The 17,619-nt window shown below is 45.3% G+C and overlaps 1 protein-coding gene across 1 annotated transcript in view; it reads right to left on the bottom strand.

Moving 5' to 3' along the window:
* Positions 1 to 17,619, bottom strand: part of ADGRA1 (adhesion G protein-coupled receptor A1) — a 732,027-nt gene that overhangs the window by 378,076 nt on the left and 336,332 nt on the right. Inside the window, exon 8 of the mRNA XM_038744384.1 lies at positions 16,747 to 16,911. Coding sequence (XP_038600312.1) covers positions 16,747 to 16,911 — 165 coding nt within the window. The remainder of the gene's footprint in view (positions 1 to 16,746; positions 16,912 to 17,619) is intronic.

The raw sequence follows: 17,619 nt of genomic DNA, 5'->3' as shown, positions 1-17,619 counted from the left end.
GAGCAAGAAGATGATCATAATTATGACATTTATAATAATAATAATAACTGTGGTATTTGTTAAGTGCTCACTAGGTGCCAAGCACTGTACTAAGCGCTGGGGAGGATGCAAACAAATCAGGTTGGATACAATCCCTGTCCAATGTGAGGCTCTCCGTCTTGCCATCTCAATCCCCATTTTACAGATGAGGGAATTTAGGCCCAGAGAAGTGAACTGACTTGCCCAAGGTCACATAGCAGATAAGTGGCAGAGCTAGGATTTATGAAGAACATACTAGGTGCCAAACACCATGCTATACACTGAGGTGGCTACAAGATCATCCGATCAGATGCAGTCCCTGTCCCACACGGGCTCACAGAGGTAGGGAGAATGGGGATTTTATCCCCATTTTTCAGATCAGGAAACTGAGGGATAGAGGTGAAGTGAGTTGCCCAAGGTCACAATACTGTATGCAGAGGACAGAAGTGGGATGAGAACTTCTGTCCTCTTTCTTCTGGGTCCAGGCTTTCTAGACTGTGTTGGTTTTGGCCAAATTCTCAACACTTAGAAGGACTCTGGAAAATGATTAGGATCACGACATGAGGATGGAGGCATCTTCATTTTAGGAAACAAGCCCAAAGTTTAATCTAAAAATACTCGAGGATTCCCAGAGCCATTATTAAGGCAAATCTCCTCCTCCAAGAGGCCTTCCCAGACTAGAGTCTCATTTCCTATTCTTCCACTCCCTTCTGCATCACATTTGCACTTGGATTTGGACCCTTTATTCAGCCCTTCCTCAGCCCTACAGCACTTATGTCCATATCCAGAATTTATTTATTTATACTCATCATGTCAGTCAATTGTATTTATTGAGCATTTACTGTGTGCAGAGCACCATACTAAGTGCTTGGGAGAGTACAGTACAATATAACAGACACATTCCTTGCCCACAGTGAGATTTACAGTTTAGACGGTGTGACAGACATACCCCTCTAGGCTGTAAACTTGCTGTGGGCAGGGAATATGTCTACCAACTCTGTTATATTGTACTTCCCCAAGTGCTTAGTAATAATAATAATAATAGTAACAATAATAATGATGGCAATTATTAAGCGCTTACTATGTGCAAAGTACTGTTCTAACTGCTGGGGAGGTTACAAAGTGATAAGGTTGTCCCTCGGGAGGCTCACAGACTTAATCCCCATTTTACAGATGAGGGAATTGAGGCACAGAGAAGTGACGTGACTTGCCCAGTACAGTGCTCTGCATACAGTAAGCACTCAATACACACCACTGATTGATTGATTGATTGATTGGAAGTGTGATATATGCTGATACAGATGAGGGAACTGAGGCACAGAGAAGTGAAGTGACTTGCCCAGTACAGTGCTCTGCATACAGTAAACACTCAATACACGCCACTGATTGATTGATTGACTGGAAGTGTGATATATGCTGATACAGAGAGCTAGAATGGGTGTTACAAAGTGAGATTTTTCTTCAAGAATGGAATTTGCCTTCATGAATGTAAACACAAGGTGTCAATCTGGACTCCTTCACTGAGTTTGTCCGAGGAACAGTTTTAACATTCAATTAAATCATATTTATTGAGCGCTTACTGTGTGCAGAGCACTGTACTAAGCACCTGGGAAGTACAAGTTGGCAACATATAGAGACGGTCCCTACCCAACAGCGGGCTCACAGTCTAGAAGGGGGAGACAGACAACAAAACAAAACATATTAACAAAATAAAATAAATAGAATAAATATGTACAAATAAAATAGAGTAATAAATACGTACAAACAAATATACATATATATAGGTGCTGTGGGGAGGGGAAGGAGGTAAGGTGGGGGGGGATGGGGAGGGGGAGGAGGGGGAGAGGAAGGAAGGGGCTCAGTCGGGGAAGGCCTCCACTTAACACTGAAACAGCATCTAGCCCAAAACATTTTGAATGTCACATCATTTCCACCCCCAATAATACTGAGCGAGGAGAACAACTGTAGTAATAATAACAATAATAATAATAATGGTATTTGTTAAGTGCTTACTGTGTGCCAGGCACTGTACTAAGCGCTGGGGTGGTTACAAGGAAATCAGGTTGGACACAGTCCCGCCCCATATGAGGCTCACCATCTCAATCCCCATTTTACAGATGAGGTAACCGAGGCACAGAGAAGTGAAGTGACTTTACCAAGGCCACACAGCAGAGAAGTTGGAGCGTGGCTTAGTGGTTTGAGCATGGGCCTGGGAGCCAGAAGGTTGTGGGTTCTAATCCCAGCTCCTCTACATTTCTGCTGTGTGACCTTGAGCAAGTCACTTCTCTGGGCATCAGTTTTCTCATCTGTAAAATGGGGATTAAGAGTGAGAGCCCCATGTGGGATGGGGACTGTGTTCAACCTGATTAACTTGCATCTACCTCAATGCTTAGAACAGTGCTTGGCACATAGTAAGTGCCTAACAAGTACCATAATCATTATCAGTATTATTATTATTATGTGGCAGAACCGGGATTAGAACCCATGACCTTCTGATTCCCAGGCCCATCAAACCAGAAAAAGGAAGGGTTATATCCTGGGCAGTGAGCGAAGTTAATGAAGAGTTGAAGCCAACAAAAAAACAGTTCATCACCTTTCCCAAATCTCAGCTAATGAGTCATTCTTGGAATATCATGTGCCATTATTTTAGTGACAAGAAATAAGGGAGTAGAGGCTTTTTAAATCTGAATATTGAAGATCACAATTTTAATGGATGAATAAAAAAAAGATGGGAAGTAGGACAAGATGATTTGGTCAACATATTTATGCATTTATGTATATATCTTTAAACACTATTTTATTATTTATATTGACAGTAAGCTCATTTTGGGCAGGGAATGTGTCTGCTGATTCTATTATATTGTGCTCTCTCCCAAGCACTTAGCACTGTGCTCTGCACATAGTAAACACTCAATAAATACCACTAATTGATTGAATAGCCTCTTCCTGATACTCTTCAACTTCACTATTTGGAACGCTCTACTAAAGCAATGAAATTCCTTCACTTCCCCACAGAGAAAAGTCATTCTAATCGGCTTTGCTTACCTTCCTGTGAGCTTTCTCGCTATTCGCTTGCTATGAAAAATGAACCAATAACCCAATCAATCAAGGAAATTTACCAAGCACTTACCGTGTGCAGAGCACTGTACTAAGCCCTTGGGAGAGCATTATAATAGTAATAATTAGAATGATGGCATTTATTAAGCGCTTACTATGTGCAAAGCACTGTTCTAAGCACTGGGGAGGTTACAAGGTGATCAGGTTGTCCCACGGGGGCCTCACAGTCTTAATCCCCATTTTACAGATGAGGTAACTGAGGGACAGAGAAGTTAAGTGACTTGCCCAAAGTCACACAGCTGATAATTGGTGGAGTATACTAGAATAGAGTTGGGAGATATGTTTCCTGCCCACAATAAGCTTATAGTCTAGAGGGGGAGATAGATATTAATATAAATAAATTGTGGATATATACATAAGCGCTGTAGGTTTGAGGAAGGGGTGAAAAAAGGATGCAAATTCAAGTGTCTGGACGTTACAGAAGCGAGTGGGGGAAGATGAAATGAGGGCTTAGTTGGGGAAGGATTCTTGGAGGAGATACGCTTTTAATAAAGCTCTGAAGGTGGCGAGGGTCATCGTCTGTAGGATATGAAGGGGGAGGGCGTTCCAGGCCAGTGGCAGGACGTGGGAGAGGGGTCGGCGGTGAGATGAATAAGATCAAAGAACAGTGGTAGGTTGGCACTAGAGGAGCAAAGTGCGTGGGCTGAGTTGAAGTAGAAAATTGGGGAGGTAAGGTTGGAAAGGGCAAGTTATTGAGTGCTTTAAAACCAATGGTGAGGAGTTTCTGTATGAGGCGGAGGAGGATGGGTAACCTCTGGAGGTTCTTGAGGAGCAGGGAAACATGGCCTGAACAGTTTGGTAGAAAAATGGTCCAGACAGCAGAGGGAAATACGGACTGGAGTGGGGAGAGACAGGATGTTAGGGAGAGCACGATACCACGGGATCTCTAACCCCAAGGAGCTTACAGTCTACCGGAGGAGACAGGCTCCTTTTGGGCAGGGAACTTGTCTACCGGCTCTCTGTCATACTGACCTCTCCCAAGCACTAAGCACAGTGCTCTGCACACAGAAAGTGCTCAATAAGTACCACTGATTGATTGGCTAGAATAAATTATAGATCATGGATTGTATGAGGATGTGGACATAATTGCTTAGGGAGAAGGGATGGAGTGAGTTCTAAAGTGCTAAAGGAATACAGCCCCAACTGCAAAGGCATTGCAGAAGGGAGGATGGACAGGGAGGGGAGATGAGAGGTTAATTAAGGAGACGACCTACCAATGGTATCAACTAAGAGCCTACTGGGCACTTACACTAAGCAGCATGGATACAGCACGGTCCTGGGAGTCAGAAGGTCATAGATTCTAATGCCAGCTCCACCACCTGTCTACTGTGTGACGTTGGGCAAGTCACTTTACTTCCCTGGGCCTCATTTCCTTCATCCACACAAAATGGGAATTAAGAGTGTAAACCCAGTGTGGGAAAGGGACTGTGTCCAACCTGATTAAGTTGTTTCTACCCCAGCACTTAGAACAGTGCTTGGCACGTAGTAAGTGTTTAACAATAATAATAATAATAATAATGATAGCATTTGTTAAGTGCTTACTTTATGCAAAGCACCGTTCTAAGCGCTGGGGAGGTTACAAAGTGATCAGGTTGTCCCACAGGGGGCTCCCAGTCTTCATCCCCATTTTAAAGATGAGGGAACTGAGGCCCAGAGAAGTGAAGTGACTTGCCCAAAGTCACACAGCTGGCAATTGGCAGAGCTGGTATTTGAACCCCTGACCTCAGACTCCAAAGCCTGTGCTCTTTCCACTGAGCCACACTGCTTCATTATTATTATACTAAGTGTTGGGGAGCATTTAGCCATAGCAGGGTTTCCAAGCCCTTAAGGAGTTTACAGTTTAACGGGGAAAATGGACAAAAACAATTCACAGATAATGAAAACAGGCATGCATAAAGCAAGAATAATAATAATGACTGTGGTAATAATAATGATAATAATAATGATGGTATTCGTTAAGTGCTTACTATGTGACAAGCAATGTTCTAAGTGCTGGGGTAGATACCAGCTAACCAGGTTGAACACAGTCCCTGTCCTACATAGGGCTCACAGTCTTAATCCCTATTTTACAGATGAGGGAATTGAGGAACAGAGAAGTGATGGGCTTTGTACAGTGATGGGCACAGAGAAAGCACTCAATATATCTGTCCGACTGACCCAAACAGCTGCTGTATAGAGAGCTGAAACTGAGAATTTGAAAGCTAGGAGGGCACAGGAAGCATTTTCAGGACAAGGCCAAACAGAACTTTAGGCAGGGCTGCATCCCAACAGATGGAAAAGTGCGAGTCAGATGCTGAAGGCAGACCTTCATTGGTTCACTGTCAGCCAGCAACACATCAGTGGCTTTCTTTAAGGGAGAGCCCTGTATATTGCTCGAAGGCAAAAAATATGTCAGCCAATTCATCCAATCGTATTTATTGAGCATTATAAATGGATAGCATTGTGGTTGCCTAACCTCCTCCGTATCAAACAAAAACTCCTCATCATTGGCTTAAAAGCAGTCTATCACCTGGCCCCCTCCTACCTCACCTCACTTCTCTCCTTTTACAACCCAGCCTGCATACTTTGCTTCTCTGGTGCTAACCTTTTCTCTGAGCCTCCATCCAGCCTGTCTCACCACCAACCCTTGGCCCACGTCCAGCCTTGGGCCTGGAACGCCCTCCCTCCTCAAATTTGACGGAAAATTACTCTTCCCCCGCTTCAAAGCCTTACTGAAAGCACATCTCTTCCAAGAAGCCTTCCCAGACTAGCCCCATTTTTCCTCATCTCCCACTTTCTTCTGCATCTCCCTGACCTGCGCTCTTGGCTCTTCCCCTCTCTCCCAGCCCCACAGCACTTAGATATATCTATAATTTTATTTTTTTGTATTGATATCTGTCTCCCCCTCCTCTAGACTGTGAGCTCGCTGTGGGAATGGACTGTCACTCTTTATTGTTGTATTGTACTTTCCCAAGTGCTTAGTACAGTGCACTGCATACAGTAAGCGCTTAATAAATATGATAGAATGAGTGGATGTACTAAGCACTTGGGAGAGTATGATATAACAATAAACAGGCACATTTCCTGCCCATGATGGTCCATTTTATTGTCCTTTCTCAAGTGTTTAATACAGAGCTCTGCACACAGTAAGCCCTCAATTCATATCAATCAATCAATTAGTAAATGGCATTTACTTATCGCTTACTATGTGCAGAGCACTGTTCTAAGCACTTGGGAAGGTACAATACAAGAGCATTAGCAGACCCGTTCCCTGCCCATAATGAGCTTACAGTGTAGAGGAGGAGACAGACATTAACATAGATAAATAATTTATAATGAATAATTTACAGATATGTACATAAGTGCTATGGGATTGGGGGTGGGGTGAATATCAAATGTCTAACTCAAACCACAGTTGATTGATAAAGAACGTGAGATAAGAAGGTAAAAGAGCAAAGAGGCAGGCACTGCAAGCATTAAAAATGACAACACAAGTAACAACCTTTTGTGTGCATAAATTAGCTGGGATTATGGGTCTGATATTAGTTTCTTTGGTCACACACACATACACACATACATGCGCACACTCATAGGTAAATTTTGAAAGATTACTATATATTTGGACCAATGCTGTTTGCTCTAGACACACTCTGAAATTTCTAATTCATAACTTTCAAATTCCAAAGGAATCCAAGACCTCAAGAAGAGTTTGAACTTGTCTTATGCCACCTAGTCTTCTCCTACCTATAGCAATGCCATGGACACTTCTCTCCCAGAATGCCCCACTTCCACCTGCAATCGTTCTGGTAGTTGAATCCGAGAGTTTTCTCGGGAAAAACCTGGAAATGTTTTACCACTGCCTTCTTCCGTGCAGTAAACTTGAGTCTCTGCCCTCGACCTTCTCCTGTGCCGCTGCTGCCCAGCACAGAGGAGTTTTGACTTGTAGCGGATTGCCTTCCACTTGCTAGCCACTGGCCAAGCTAGGAATGGAATGGACAGGCCTCTGCTTCACTCTCCCTCCTGAAGCCAAGACTGGAAGAGCACTGGAAACACCCTAGTTGCTACCCCGAAAGGGGAAAGAGTTTGATACAGGTTACCAAAATAAATCTGCATGGATTTTGTAACAATTGGTACAGCTGGAATGAGAACCCCCCCTTCTTTTGATTTATTTGCAATGACAACATACCCTTGGCATAAGGGTGTGAAGTGCGACAGGAATTTATAAACCTTTTATTTTTCAAGAAAAAAATTGATGACATTCGGTGGCATTGGAGTCAAGTGGCTCTCAAAGTTTCCATGTGAGAGCACGGTGATGTCCTTATGGGAAGTTCACATGAACAGTTTGGAAATCTCTCACTTGAACATCCAAGACCCTGATTTGAGCATCATGGAGAGGTGGCTTGTGTAGTAGAGTAGAAGCATTTCTCTCCCTAGTGACTTAGTCACTGCAGTAATAATTGTGGTATTTGTTAAGAACTTATTCTGGGCCAACAACTTAGTTCAGTGTCAGGCGCTACACTAAGCGTGGGGTTAGATACAAGATAATCTGGTTAGACACACTCCCTCTCCCACATGGAGCTCACAGTAGAAGTAGGAGGGAGAACAGGTATTTAATCCCCATTTTACAGATGAGAACCGAGGCCGAAAGACATTAAGCGACCTGGCCAAGGTCACGTATCAGGCAAATGGCAGAGCTGGGATTAGAACCCAAATTCTCTGACTCTCAGGCCCATGTTCTTTCCAAATGGACACACTGTTTCACAGTGAGAGCCAATCCTCAGTAAAACCTGAAAAATGTGTCAGTTCTGATGTTGCTTTTTGGTACCAAATCAGATCCTGAAAAATCACTGGAATGAAGATCCCTTAAATTTACCATCAGTGTCTCAGCATGGGAACACACTTCAACTCAGGCAGAACCTGGGCAGGATTCACTAGAATTATGAAGAACACGATGTTCATAGATAACTTTTTATGGTATTTCTTAAGTGCTTACTATGTGCCAGGCACTGTTCTAAGCACTGGGTAGATACAAAAGAAATCAGCTTGTACATAGTCCATGTCCCACATAGGGCTCGAATCTTAATCCCTGTTTTACAGATGAGGTAACTGAGGCACAGAGAAGTTCATTCATTCATTCAATTCAATCGCATTTATTGAGCACTTACTGTGTGCAGAGCACTGTACTAAGCGCTTGGGAAGTACAAGTTGGCAACACATAGAGACGGTCCCTACCCAACAACGGGCTCAGAGTCTAGAAGGGGGGAGACAGACAATAAAACAAAACATGTGGACAGGAGTCAAGTCATCACAATAAATAGAAATAAAGCTAGATGCACATCATTAACAAAATGAACAGAATAGTAAATATGTACAAGTAAAATAAATACAGTAATAAATCTGTACAAAGATGTATACAGGTGCTGTGGGGAGGGGAAGGGCGGGGAGGATGGGGAGGAGGAGAGAAAAAAGGGAGCTCAGTCTGGGAAGGTCTCCTGGAGGAGGTGAGCTCCCAGTAGGGCTTTGAGCTCTCAGTAGGGCTTTGAAGTGAAGTGACTTGCCCAAAGTCATACAGAAGACTAGTGGGGAAGCCAGGATTATTAATAATAACAATAATAACAAAGATAATAGTGATATTTGTTAAGAGTTTTTACTATGTGCCAGGCACTGTACTAAGCGCTGGAGTAGATACGAGCAAATTGGGTTCTACACAGTCCCTGTCCCACGTGGGGCTCACAGTCTCAATCCCCATTTTACAGATGAGGTAACTGAGGCTCAGAGAAGTGAAGTGACTTGTCCAAGGTCATGCATCAGAAAAGTGCCAGGGCTGGGATTAGAAATCAGGTCCCTCTGATTCCCTGCCCGTGCTCTATCCACTAGGTGAAGCCTGATGTCAGATAGTGTACTTTCCAAGTACTTAGCAGAGTGCTCCACATGCAGGAAGCACTCAGTAAATACTACTGATTGACACCAGCCATAGTAGGAAGTAAGTGTGGTCTTGTGGAGAAGGCATGATGCTGCTTGACAAGAGACTTGGGTTCTAGTTCTGGCTCTGGCCCTGGCTGGCTGAAGGACCTTGAGCAAATCACTTAACCTCTCTGGGCCTCTGTTTCCTCACCCGTAGAACTGGGATACCACCTGCATGTCCGTACCTCACAGGGGCTGTGTGAGGATTCACTGAGATACCTAGTGTGAAATTGCTTCATAAAAATGCAAGCTCTATGAAAAAAGAATCATTTTATTACTCTTATGATTATGAGCTTTTTTAGTGCTGTGAGCAAGTCTACCAACTCTAGAGTAGCAGCGTAAAGCAGCGTGGCTCAGTGGAAAGAGCCCGGGCTTTGGAGTCAGAGGTCATGGATTCAAATCCCGGCTCCACCAATTGTCCACTGTGTGACTTTGGGCAAGTTACTTAACTTCTCTGAGCTTCAGTTACCTCATTCTGTAAAATGGGGATGGAGACTGTGAGCCCTCCGTGAGACAACCTGATCACCTTGTAACCTCCCCAGCGCTTAGAACAGTGCTTTCCACATAGTAAGCACTTAATAAATGCCGTCGTTATTATTATTATTACTGCATTCTCCCAGATGTTTAGTTCAGTTCTTTGCATGCAGTAAGTGCTCAATAAATAGTACAGTGCCTGGCACTTAGTAAGTGCTTAACAAAGACCATAATTATTAAATACCACTGACTGATTGATTGAATGTGACCAAGTAGGAAGAGCAAAGGACAGGGAGTCAGGAGATGTGATTTCTAATTCGAGCTCTGTCCGTGCCCTGCTGGGTAATCTTAGGCCAGATGTATCTTGTGCCTCAGTTTCCTCACCTGTGAAATGGGAAGAAGATTGAGAAGCAGGGTGGCCTCATGGATAGAGCTCAGGCCTGGGAATGAGAAGGACTTGGGTTCTAATCCCGGCTCCACTACATAATAATAATAATGATGGCATTTCTTAAGCACTTACTATTTGAAGAGCACTGCTCTAAGCGCTGATGTCTGCTGGGTGACACCATGCAAGTCATTTCACATCTCTGGTCCTCAATTACCTTATCTGGATGAATGGGGATGAAGTCTGTGGGCCCCTTCAGGGACAGGGACTGTGTCCAACCTGACTGGCTTGTCTCTATTCCAGCACTTAGTACACTTGCTGGAACATAGTAAGTGCTCAACTAATGTCATAAAAAGAAAAGATATTCACTCCTCCTGCCTCTTTGATTGTCTGAACCTCTTGTATCTACCCCACTGCTTCATCATCATCATCATCAATCGTATTTATTGAGCGCTTACTGTGTGCAGAGCACTGTACTAAGCACTTGGAAAGTACAAATTGGCAACATATAGAGACAGTCCCTACCCAACACTGGGCTCACAGTCTAAAAGGGGGAGACAGAGAACAAAACCAAGCATACTAACAAAATAAAATAAATAGAATAGATATGTACAAGTTAAATAAATAAATAAATAAATAGAGTAACAAATATGTACAAACATATATACATATATACAGGTGCTGTGGGGAAGGGAAGTAGGTAAGATGGGGGGGTGGAGAGGGGGATGAGGGGGAGAGGAAGGAAGGGGCTCAGTCTGGGAAGGCCTCCTGGAGGAGGTGAGCTCTCAGTAGGGCCTTGAAGGGAGAAAGAGAGCTAGCTTGGTGGATGGGCAGAGGGAGGGCATTCCAGGCCAGGGCGAGGACGTGGGCCGGGGGTCGATGGCGGGACAGGCGAGAACGAGGTACGGTGAGGAGATTAGCGGCAGAGGAGCGATGGGTGCGGGGTGGGCTGTAGAAGGAGAGAAGGGAGGTGAGGTAGGAGGGGGAAGGTGATGGAGAGCCTTGAAGCCCAGGGTGAGGAGTTTCTGCCTGATGCGCAGATTGATTGGTAGCCACTGGAGATTTTTGAGGAGGGGAGTAATATGCCCAGAGCGTTTCTGGACAAAGACAATCTGGGTAGCAGCATGAAGTATGGATTGAAGTGGGGAGAGACACGAGGATGGGAGATCAGAGAGAAGGCTGATGCAGTAGTCCAGACGGAATAGGATGAGAGCTTGAACGAGCAGGGTAGCAGTATGGATAGAGAGGAAAGGGCGGATCTTGGCAATGTTGCGGAGCTGAGACCAGCAGGTTTTGGTGACGGCTTGGATGTGAGGGATGAATGAGAGAGCGGAGTCGAGGATGACACCAAGGTTGCGGGCTTGTGAGACGGGAAGGATGGTAGTGCCGTCAACAGAGATGGGAAAGTCAGGGAGAAGGCACGGTTTGGGAGAGAAGACAAGGAGTTCCGTCTTGGACATGTTGAGTTTTAGGTGGCGGGCAGACATCCAGATGGAGATGTCCTGAAGGCAGGAGGAGATGCCAGCCTGGAGAGAGGGGGAGAGAGCAGGGGCAGAGATGTAGATCTGGGTGTCATCAGCGTAGAGATGGTAGTTGAAGCCGTGGGAGCGAATGAGGTCACCAAGGGAGTGCGTGTAGATCGAGAACAGAAGGGGACCAAGCACTGAACCTTGGGGATCCCCCACAGTAAGGGGATGGGAGGGGGAGGAGGAGCCTGCAAACGAGACTGAGAATGAACGACCGGAGAGATAAGAGGAGAACCAGGAGAGGACGGAGTCTGTGAAGCCAAGGTCAGATAGCGTATTGAGGAGAAGGGGGTGGTCCACAGTGTCGAAGGCAGCCGAGAGGTCGAGGAGGATTAGGATGGAGTATGAGCCGTTGGCTTTGGCAAGGAGTAGGTCATTGGTGACCTTTGAGAGGGCAGTTTCCGTGGAATGTAGGGGACAGAAGCCAGACTGGAGAGGGTCGAGGAGAGGGTTGGTGCTGAGGAATTCGAGGCAGCACGTGTCCCATGTGGGGCTCAGTCTTAATCCCCATTTTATAGATGAGGGAACTGAGGCACAAAAAAGTTAAGTGACTTGCCCAAAATCACACAGCTGACAGGTGGCGGGGTCAGGATTAAAACCCACGACCTCTCACTCCCAAGCCCGGGCTCTTTCCAGTGAGCCACGCTGCTTCTCAAGCAACTTTACAACTCAACTTTACAAGTGCTTAGAACAGTGCTCCGCACGCAGTAAGCACTCAATAAATATGACTGACTGAATGAATAAATGACGGGGACTGTGTCCCACCTGATTTGCTCGTATCCACCCCAGCACTTAGTACAGTTCCTGGAACATATTAACAGCTTATCAAATACCATAAAAAACATGAAAAAAAACTTCTCTGTGCCTCAGTTAGCTCACCTTTAAAATGGTTATTAAAACTGTGAGCCCTGTGTGGGACAGGGATTGTGTCCAACCTGATGAACTTGTACCTACCCTAGCGCTTAGTACAGTGCCTGGCACAAAGCAAGCACATATAAAGTACCACATTATTGTTATAATTCCCCCATCTGTCCCTTTTGTTACCCTCTGTGCAAAATAACTGTGTGTCCCCTCTGATGGCATAGTCTGTGTGTCAGTCAGTCAATGTGAGCCCGTCGTTGGGTAGGGACCATCTCTATATGCTGCCGACTTGTACTTCCCAAGCGCTTAGTACAGTGCTGTGGACACAGAAAAAGCTCAATAAATACGATTGATTCATTCATTCATTCAATCATATTTATTGAGCGCTTACTGTGTGCAGATCACTGTTCTAAGCGCTTGGGAGAGTACAGTAGAACAATAAACAGACACATTCCCTTCCTGAGTGTGCTTTTACTGTGGTTCTCTCAGAGTCACTCTGTGTCTGGGTCTCTGTCTGAGTATGTGTCTCTCTTGGGTGAGGGCGAATGGGGGCTGTCTATATTCATATGTCTGCATGTGTGAATCATTCATTCATTCAATCAGTCACTTATTAAACTCTTACTGTGTGCAGAGCACTGTACTAAACATTTGGGAAAGCAGAATACAACAATAAACATTAACATTCCCTGCCCACAACGAGCTCACAGTCTAGAGGGGCAGAGACAGACATCAATAAAAATAAATAAAATTACAGATATACACATAAGTGCAGTGGAGCTGGGGGTGAGGGAAGGAGCAAAGGGAAGATGAAGAAGGGAGTGGGAAATGAGGAAAAGTGGGGTTTAGTCTGGGAAGGCCTCTAGGAGGAGATAGGCCTTCAGTAAGGATTTGAAGGGGAGAAGAGTAGTTATCATCATCAAATTTTATCACATCAACAAATCATCTTCCCGTCTGGACTACTGCATCAGCCTTCTCTCTGATCTCCCATCCTCGTGTCTCTTCCCACTTCAATCCATACTTCATGCTGCTGCCCGGATTGTCTTTGTCCAGAAACGCTCTGGGCATGTTACTCCCCTCCTCAAAAATCTCCAGTGGCTACCAATCAATCTGCGCATCAGGCAGAAACTCCTCACCCTGGCCTTCAAGACTCTCCATCACCTCGCCCCCTCCTACCTCACCTCCCTTCTCTCCTTCTACAGCCCACCCCGCACCCTCCGCTCCTCTGCCGCTAATCTCTTCACAGTACCTCGTTCTCGCCTGTCCCGCCGTCGACCCCCGGCCCACGTCATCCCCTGGGCCTGGAATGCCCTCCCTCTGCCCATCCGCCAAGCTAGCTCTCTTCCTCCCTTCAAGGCCCTACTGAGAGCTCACCTACTCCAGGAGGCCTTCCCAGACTGAGCCGCTTCCTTCCTCTCCCCCTCGTCCCCCTCTCCACCCCCCCATCTTACCTACTTCCCTTCCTCACAGCACCTGTATATATGTATATATGTTTGTACATATTTGTTACTCTATTTATTTATTCATTTTACTTGTACATATCTATTCTATTTATTTTATTTTGTTAGTATGCTTGGTTTTGTTCTCTGTCTCCCCCTTTTAGACTGTGAGCCCAGTGTTGGATAGGGACTGTCTCTATATGTTGCCAACTTGTACTTCCCAAGCGCTTAGTACAGTGCTCTGCACACAGTAAGCGCTCAATAAATACGATTGATTGATTGATTGACAACCTGATCACCTTGTATTCCCCCCAGCCCTTAGAACAGTGCTTTGCACATAGTATGCACTTAACAAATACTATTATTATTATTAAAGTACAATTCAGCAACAAATACAGACAATCCCTACCTAACAACGGGCTCACAGTGTAGAAGGACTGTCCCGCAAAGGGCTCACAGTCTTAACCCGCATTATACAGATGACGGAACTGAGGCATAGAGAAGTGAAATGACTTGCCCAAGGTCACATAGCAGGCAAATGGTTGATCTGGGATGGCAACCTAGGTCCTTCTGATTCCCAGGTCTGTGCTCTATCCACTCAGCCCTACTGCTTCTCTAAGGGAAGAGGCAAGGAAGGTAAATAAAACAGAAAAGAAAGCTGAAATAATAATAATAATAACGATGGCATTTATTAAGCGCTTACTATGTGCAAAGCACTGTTCTAAGCACTGGGGAGGTTACAAGGTGATCAGGTTGTCCCACGAGGGGCTCACAGTCTTAATCCCCATTTTACAGATGAGGGAACAGAGGCACAGAGAAGTTAAGTGACTTGCCAAAAGTCACACAGCTGACAATTGGCAGAGCTGGGATTTGAACCCATGACCTCTGACTCCAAAGCCCATGCTCTTTCCACTGAGCCACACTGCTTCTCTTGAAACACTCAAAAACCCAACATCTGTTTGAAGATGAGAAGCAGCATAGCCTAGTGGCAGGAGCAAGGGGTCGGGAGTCAAAGGACTTGGATTCTAATTCCGACTCTGCCACTTGTCTGCTATGTAACCATGGGCAAGTCACTTCACTTCTCTGGGACTCAGGTACCTCATCTGTAAAATAGAGATTAAGACTGTGAGCCCTATGTAGGACAACCTGATTACCTTGTAATTACCTCAATGCTTAGAACAGTGCTTGGCACATAGTAAGCACTTAATATCAGAATTTTTTTATTTTTACATCAAAGGAAAGTGAAGGAAAGGAAAGTCTGGAGTGGATCACTTAGGGAGGATCAGGACTCAGATTTCCCACTTACACTGATGCTCTCAGTTCTCAGGCAGGAAAATTTCAGTACTAGAAGATCAGGAGACAGACCAACTGCCTATACTGACACTCTCAGGACTCTCCTAGGCTGGGGAGATCCAGGCCTGGAGGATCAGAACTCAGACATCCTGTCTACACTACAACTCTCAGTGCTCTCTTGGGCTGGGGAGATCCAGACTGGGAAGATCAGGACTCAGCTGTCCTGTCTATGCTGAGACTCTGAGACCTTGTCCGACTCTGGACTCGACATGTAGTTTAGTTTTAGAATGGCATTTTCTCCCCAAGTGTCCCATGTACAGGAACGGATAGCGGCAATCCCCCAGTAGCCTTCTGGGTTGGATGCAGGAGCTCAGCGAGAACCAGAACTCTCCTACTCCAGGATGGGAGTGGTGAGGATGTACTCTGCCACTTCCCATTTCCATATGTGACACCTCCCCTGGAGAATTTCTCTGTCAGAATTGCTAGCCTTCTTCTGCATCACCAGATCATTTCAACCCCCCAAGTCGTATCAGCCAAACATTGCTCAAATGCGGTTTCAGTAAACCAGGGGCTGACTATCGATCTATCACCAGGTGTACTGAGCACCTTCTCAGTGTGCAGCAATATACTAACTGCTAGGGGGAATACAACAGGAGTTAAATATTCATTAGCAAGGAACTGTATTTAGGGAAAAAGTGTGGTTTAATGAGAAGAGCCTGGGCCTGGGAGTCAGAAGACTTGGGTTCTAATCCCATCTCCACCACTTACCTGCAGTATCATCTTGGGCAAATCACTTAATTTCTCCGTTCCTCAGTCTCCTCATCAAAAGAATGGGGATTCAATACCTGTCTTCCCTCTTACTTACGCTGTGAGCCCCATGTGGGACCTGATTATCCTGTATGATAATAATAATAATTATGTTATTTGTAAAGCACTTACTATGTGCCAAGCACTGTTCTAAGCGCTGGGGGAGACACAAGGTAATCAGGTTGTCCCAAGTGTGGCTCACAGTCCCAATCCCCATTTTATAGACGAGGTAACTGAGGCACAGAGAAGTTAAGTGACTTGCCCAAGGTCACACAGCAGACAAGTGAGGGAGCCAGGATTAGAACCCGTGACCTCTGACTCCCAAGCCTGTGCTCTTGCCACTAGGCAATGCTACCTAGCCTAGCCCCTTGGTACAGTGCTTGGTACATAGTAAGCACTAACAAATACCACAATCATTATTATGCCCCCAAATGCCATTTGGCCTATTTCAAATATTTCCTTCCACTTCACAGGTAAATATGTTTCCCCCCAATTTCTACGAGTCACTTTGCACTAGATATTCTGGCATTCCATGGCAGGGATGGAAGTTCACTCTTCCAGTTAGAAGGTTGCCAAAGAGTGCTCTAAACTTGTTTTAAAATCTAGAATTTAGCATTACTAAGTGCTGGGGTGGATACAAACAAATCAAGTTGGACATAGTCCCTGTCCCACATGGGGCTCGCAGTCTCAATTCCTATTTTACAGATGAGGGAACTGAGGCCCAGAGACGTGACGTGACATACCCAAGGTCCCATAGCAGGCAACTGACAGAGTCCAGTAGAGAACCCACGACCTTCTGATTCCCAGGCCTGGGCTCACTCCACTTGGCCATTCCCTGCTTCACTCCATGCCCTACCGGAATGAGAATCCCTGAGCCGAATCCTACCTGAAATCGCCTTTATTATTGATGACCCTTTCTGCAGGACAGTAAGGCGCCGCTGTTTCCAGGACAGAGATTTCCACCCGCTTGGTTCTGGACCCGTAGGAATTGTTGACCAAGCATTCCCAGGTCCCGGTGGCACTAATATCGACGCTGGACAGAATCAGCTCCCTAAAAGAGACAACAGGTGAAAACAGAAAATGAACAGGCACAGCATTCCTTATTCATTCATTCAATCATATTTATTGAGTGCTTACTGTGTGCAGAGCACTGTACTAGGCGCTTGGGAAGTACAAGTCGGCAACGTATACAGACGGTCCCTACCCAGTAACAGGCTCACAGTCTAGAAGGGGGAGACAGACAACAAAACAAAACATGTAGACGGGTGTCAAAATCGTCAGAACAAATAGAATTATAGCTATATGCACATCATTAACAAAATCAATAGAATAGTAAATATGTACAAGTAAAATAAAAAGAGTAATAAATCTGTCCAAATATATACAAATGCTGTGGGGAGGGGAAGGAGGTAGGGCGGGGGGGGATGGGGTGGAGGAGCGGAAAAAGGAGGCTCAGTCTGGGAAGGCCTCCTGGATGAGGTGAGCTCTCAGTAGGGCTTTGAAGGGAGGAAGAGAGCTATTTTGGCGAATGTGTGGAGGGAGGGCATTCCAGGCCAGGGCAAAGACGAGGGCCAGGGGTCGACGGTGGGACAGGACATAAGTCCTTAGGGAATTACTATATACTACTATTACTATTACTACTACTACTAATAATAATTGTGGTATTTGTTAAGTGCTTAATAAGTGCCAGGCACTGTACTAAACACTGGGGTGGATACAAGAAATTCTGGTTGGACGCAGTCCAACCAGGCTCACAGTC

This window comes from Tachyglossus aculeatus, chromosome 3 (genome assembly GCF_015852505.1).
Source record: "Tachyglossus aculeatus isolate mTacAcu1 chromosome 3, mTacAcu1.pri, whole genome shotgun sequence".
Taxonomy (NCBI): Eukaryota; Metazoa; Chordata; class Mammalia; order Monotremata; family Tachyglossidae; genus Tachyglossus; species Tachyglossus aculeatus.
The sequence above is the reverse complement of the archived record's forward strand: the minus strand, read 5'-3'. Positions and strand labels throughout refer to the sequence as shown.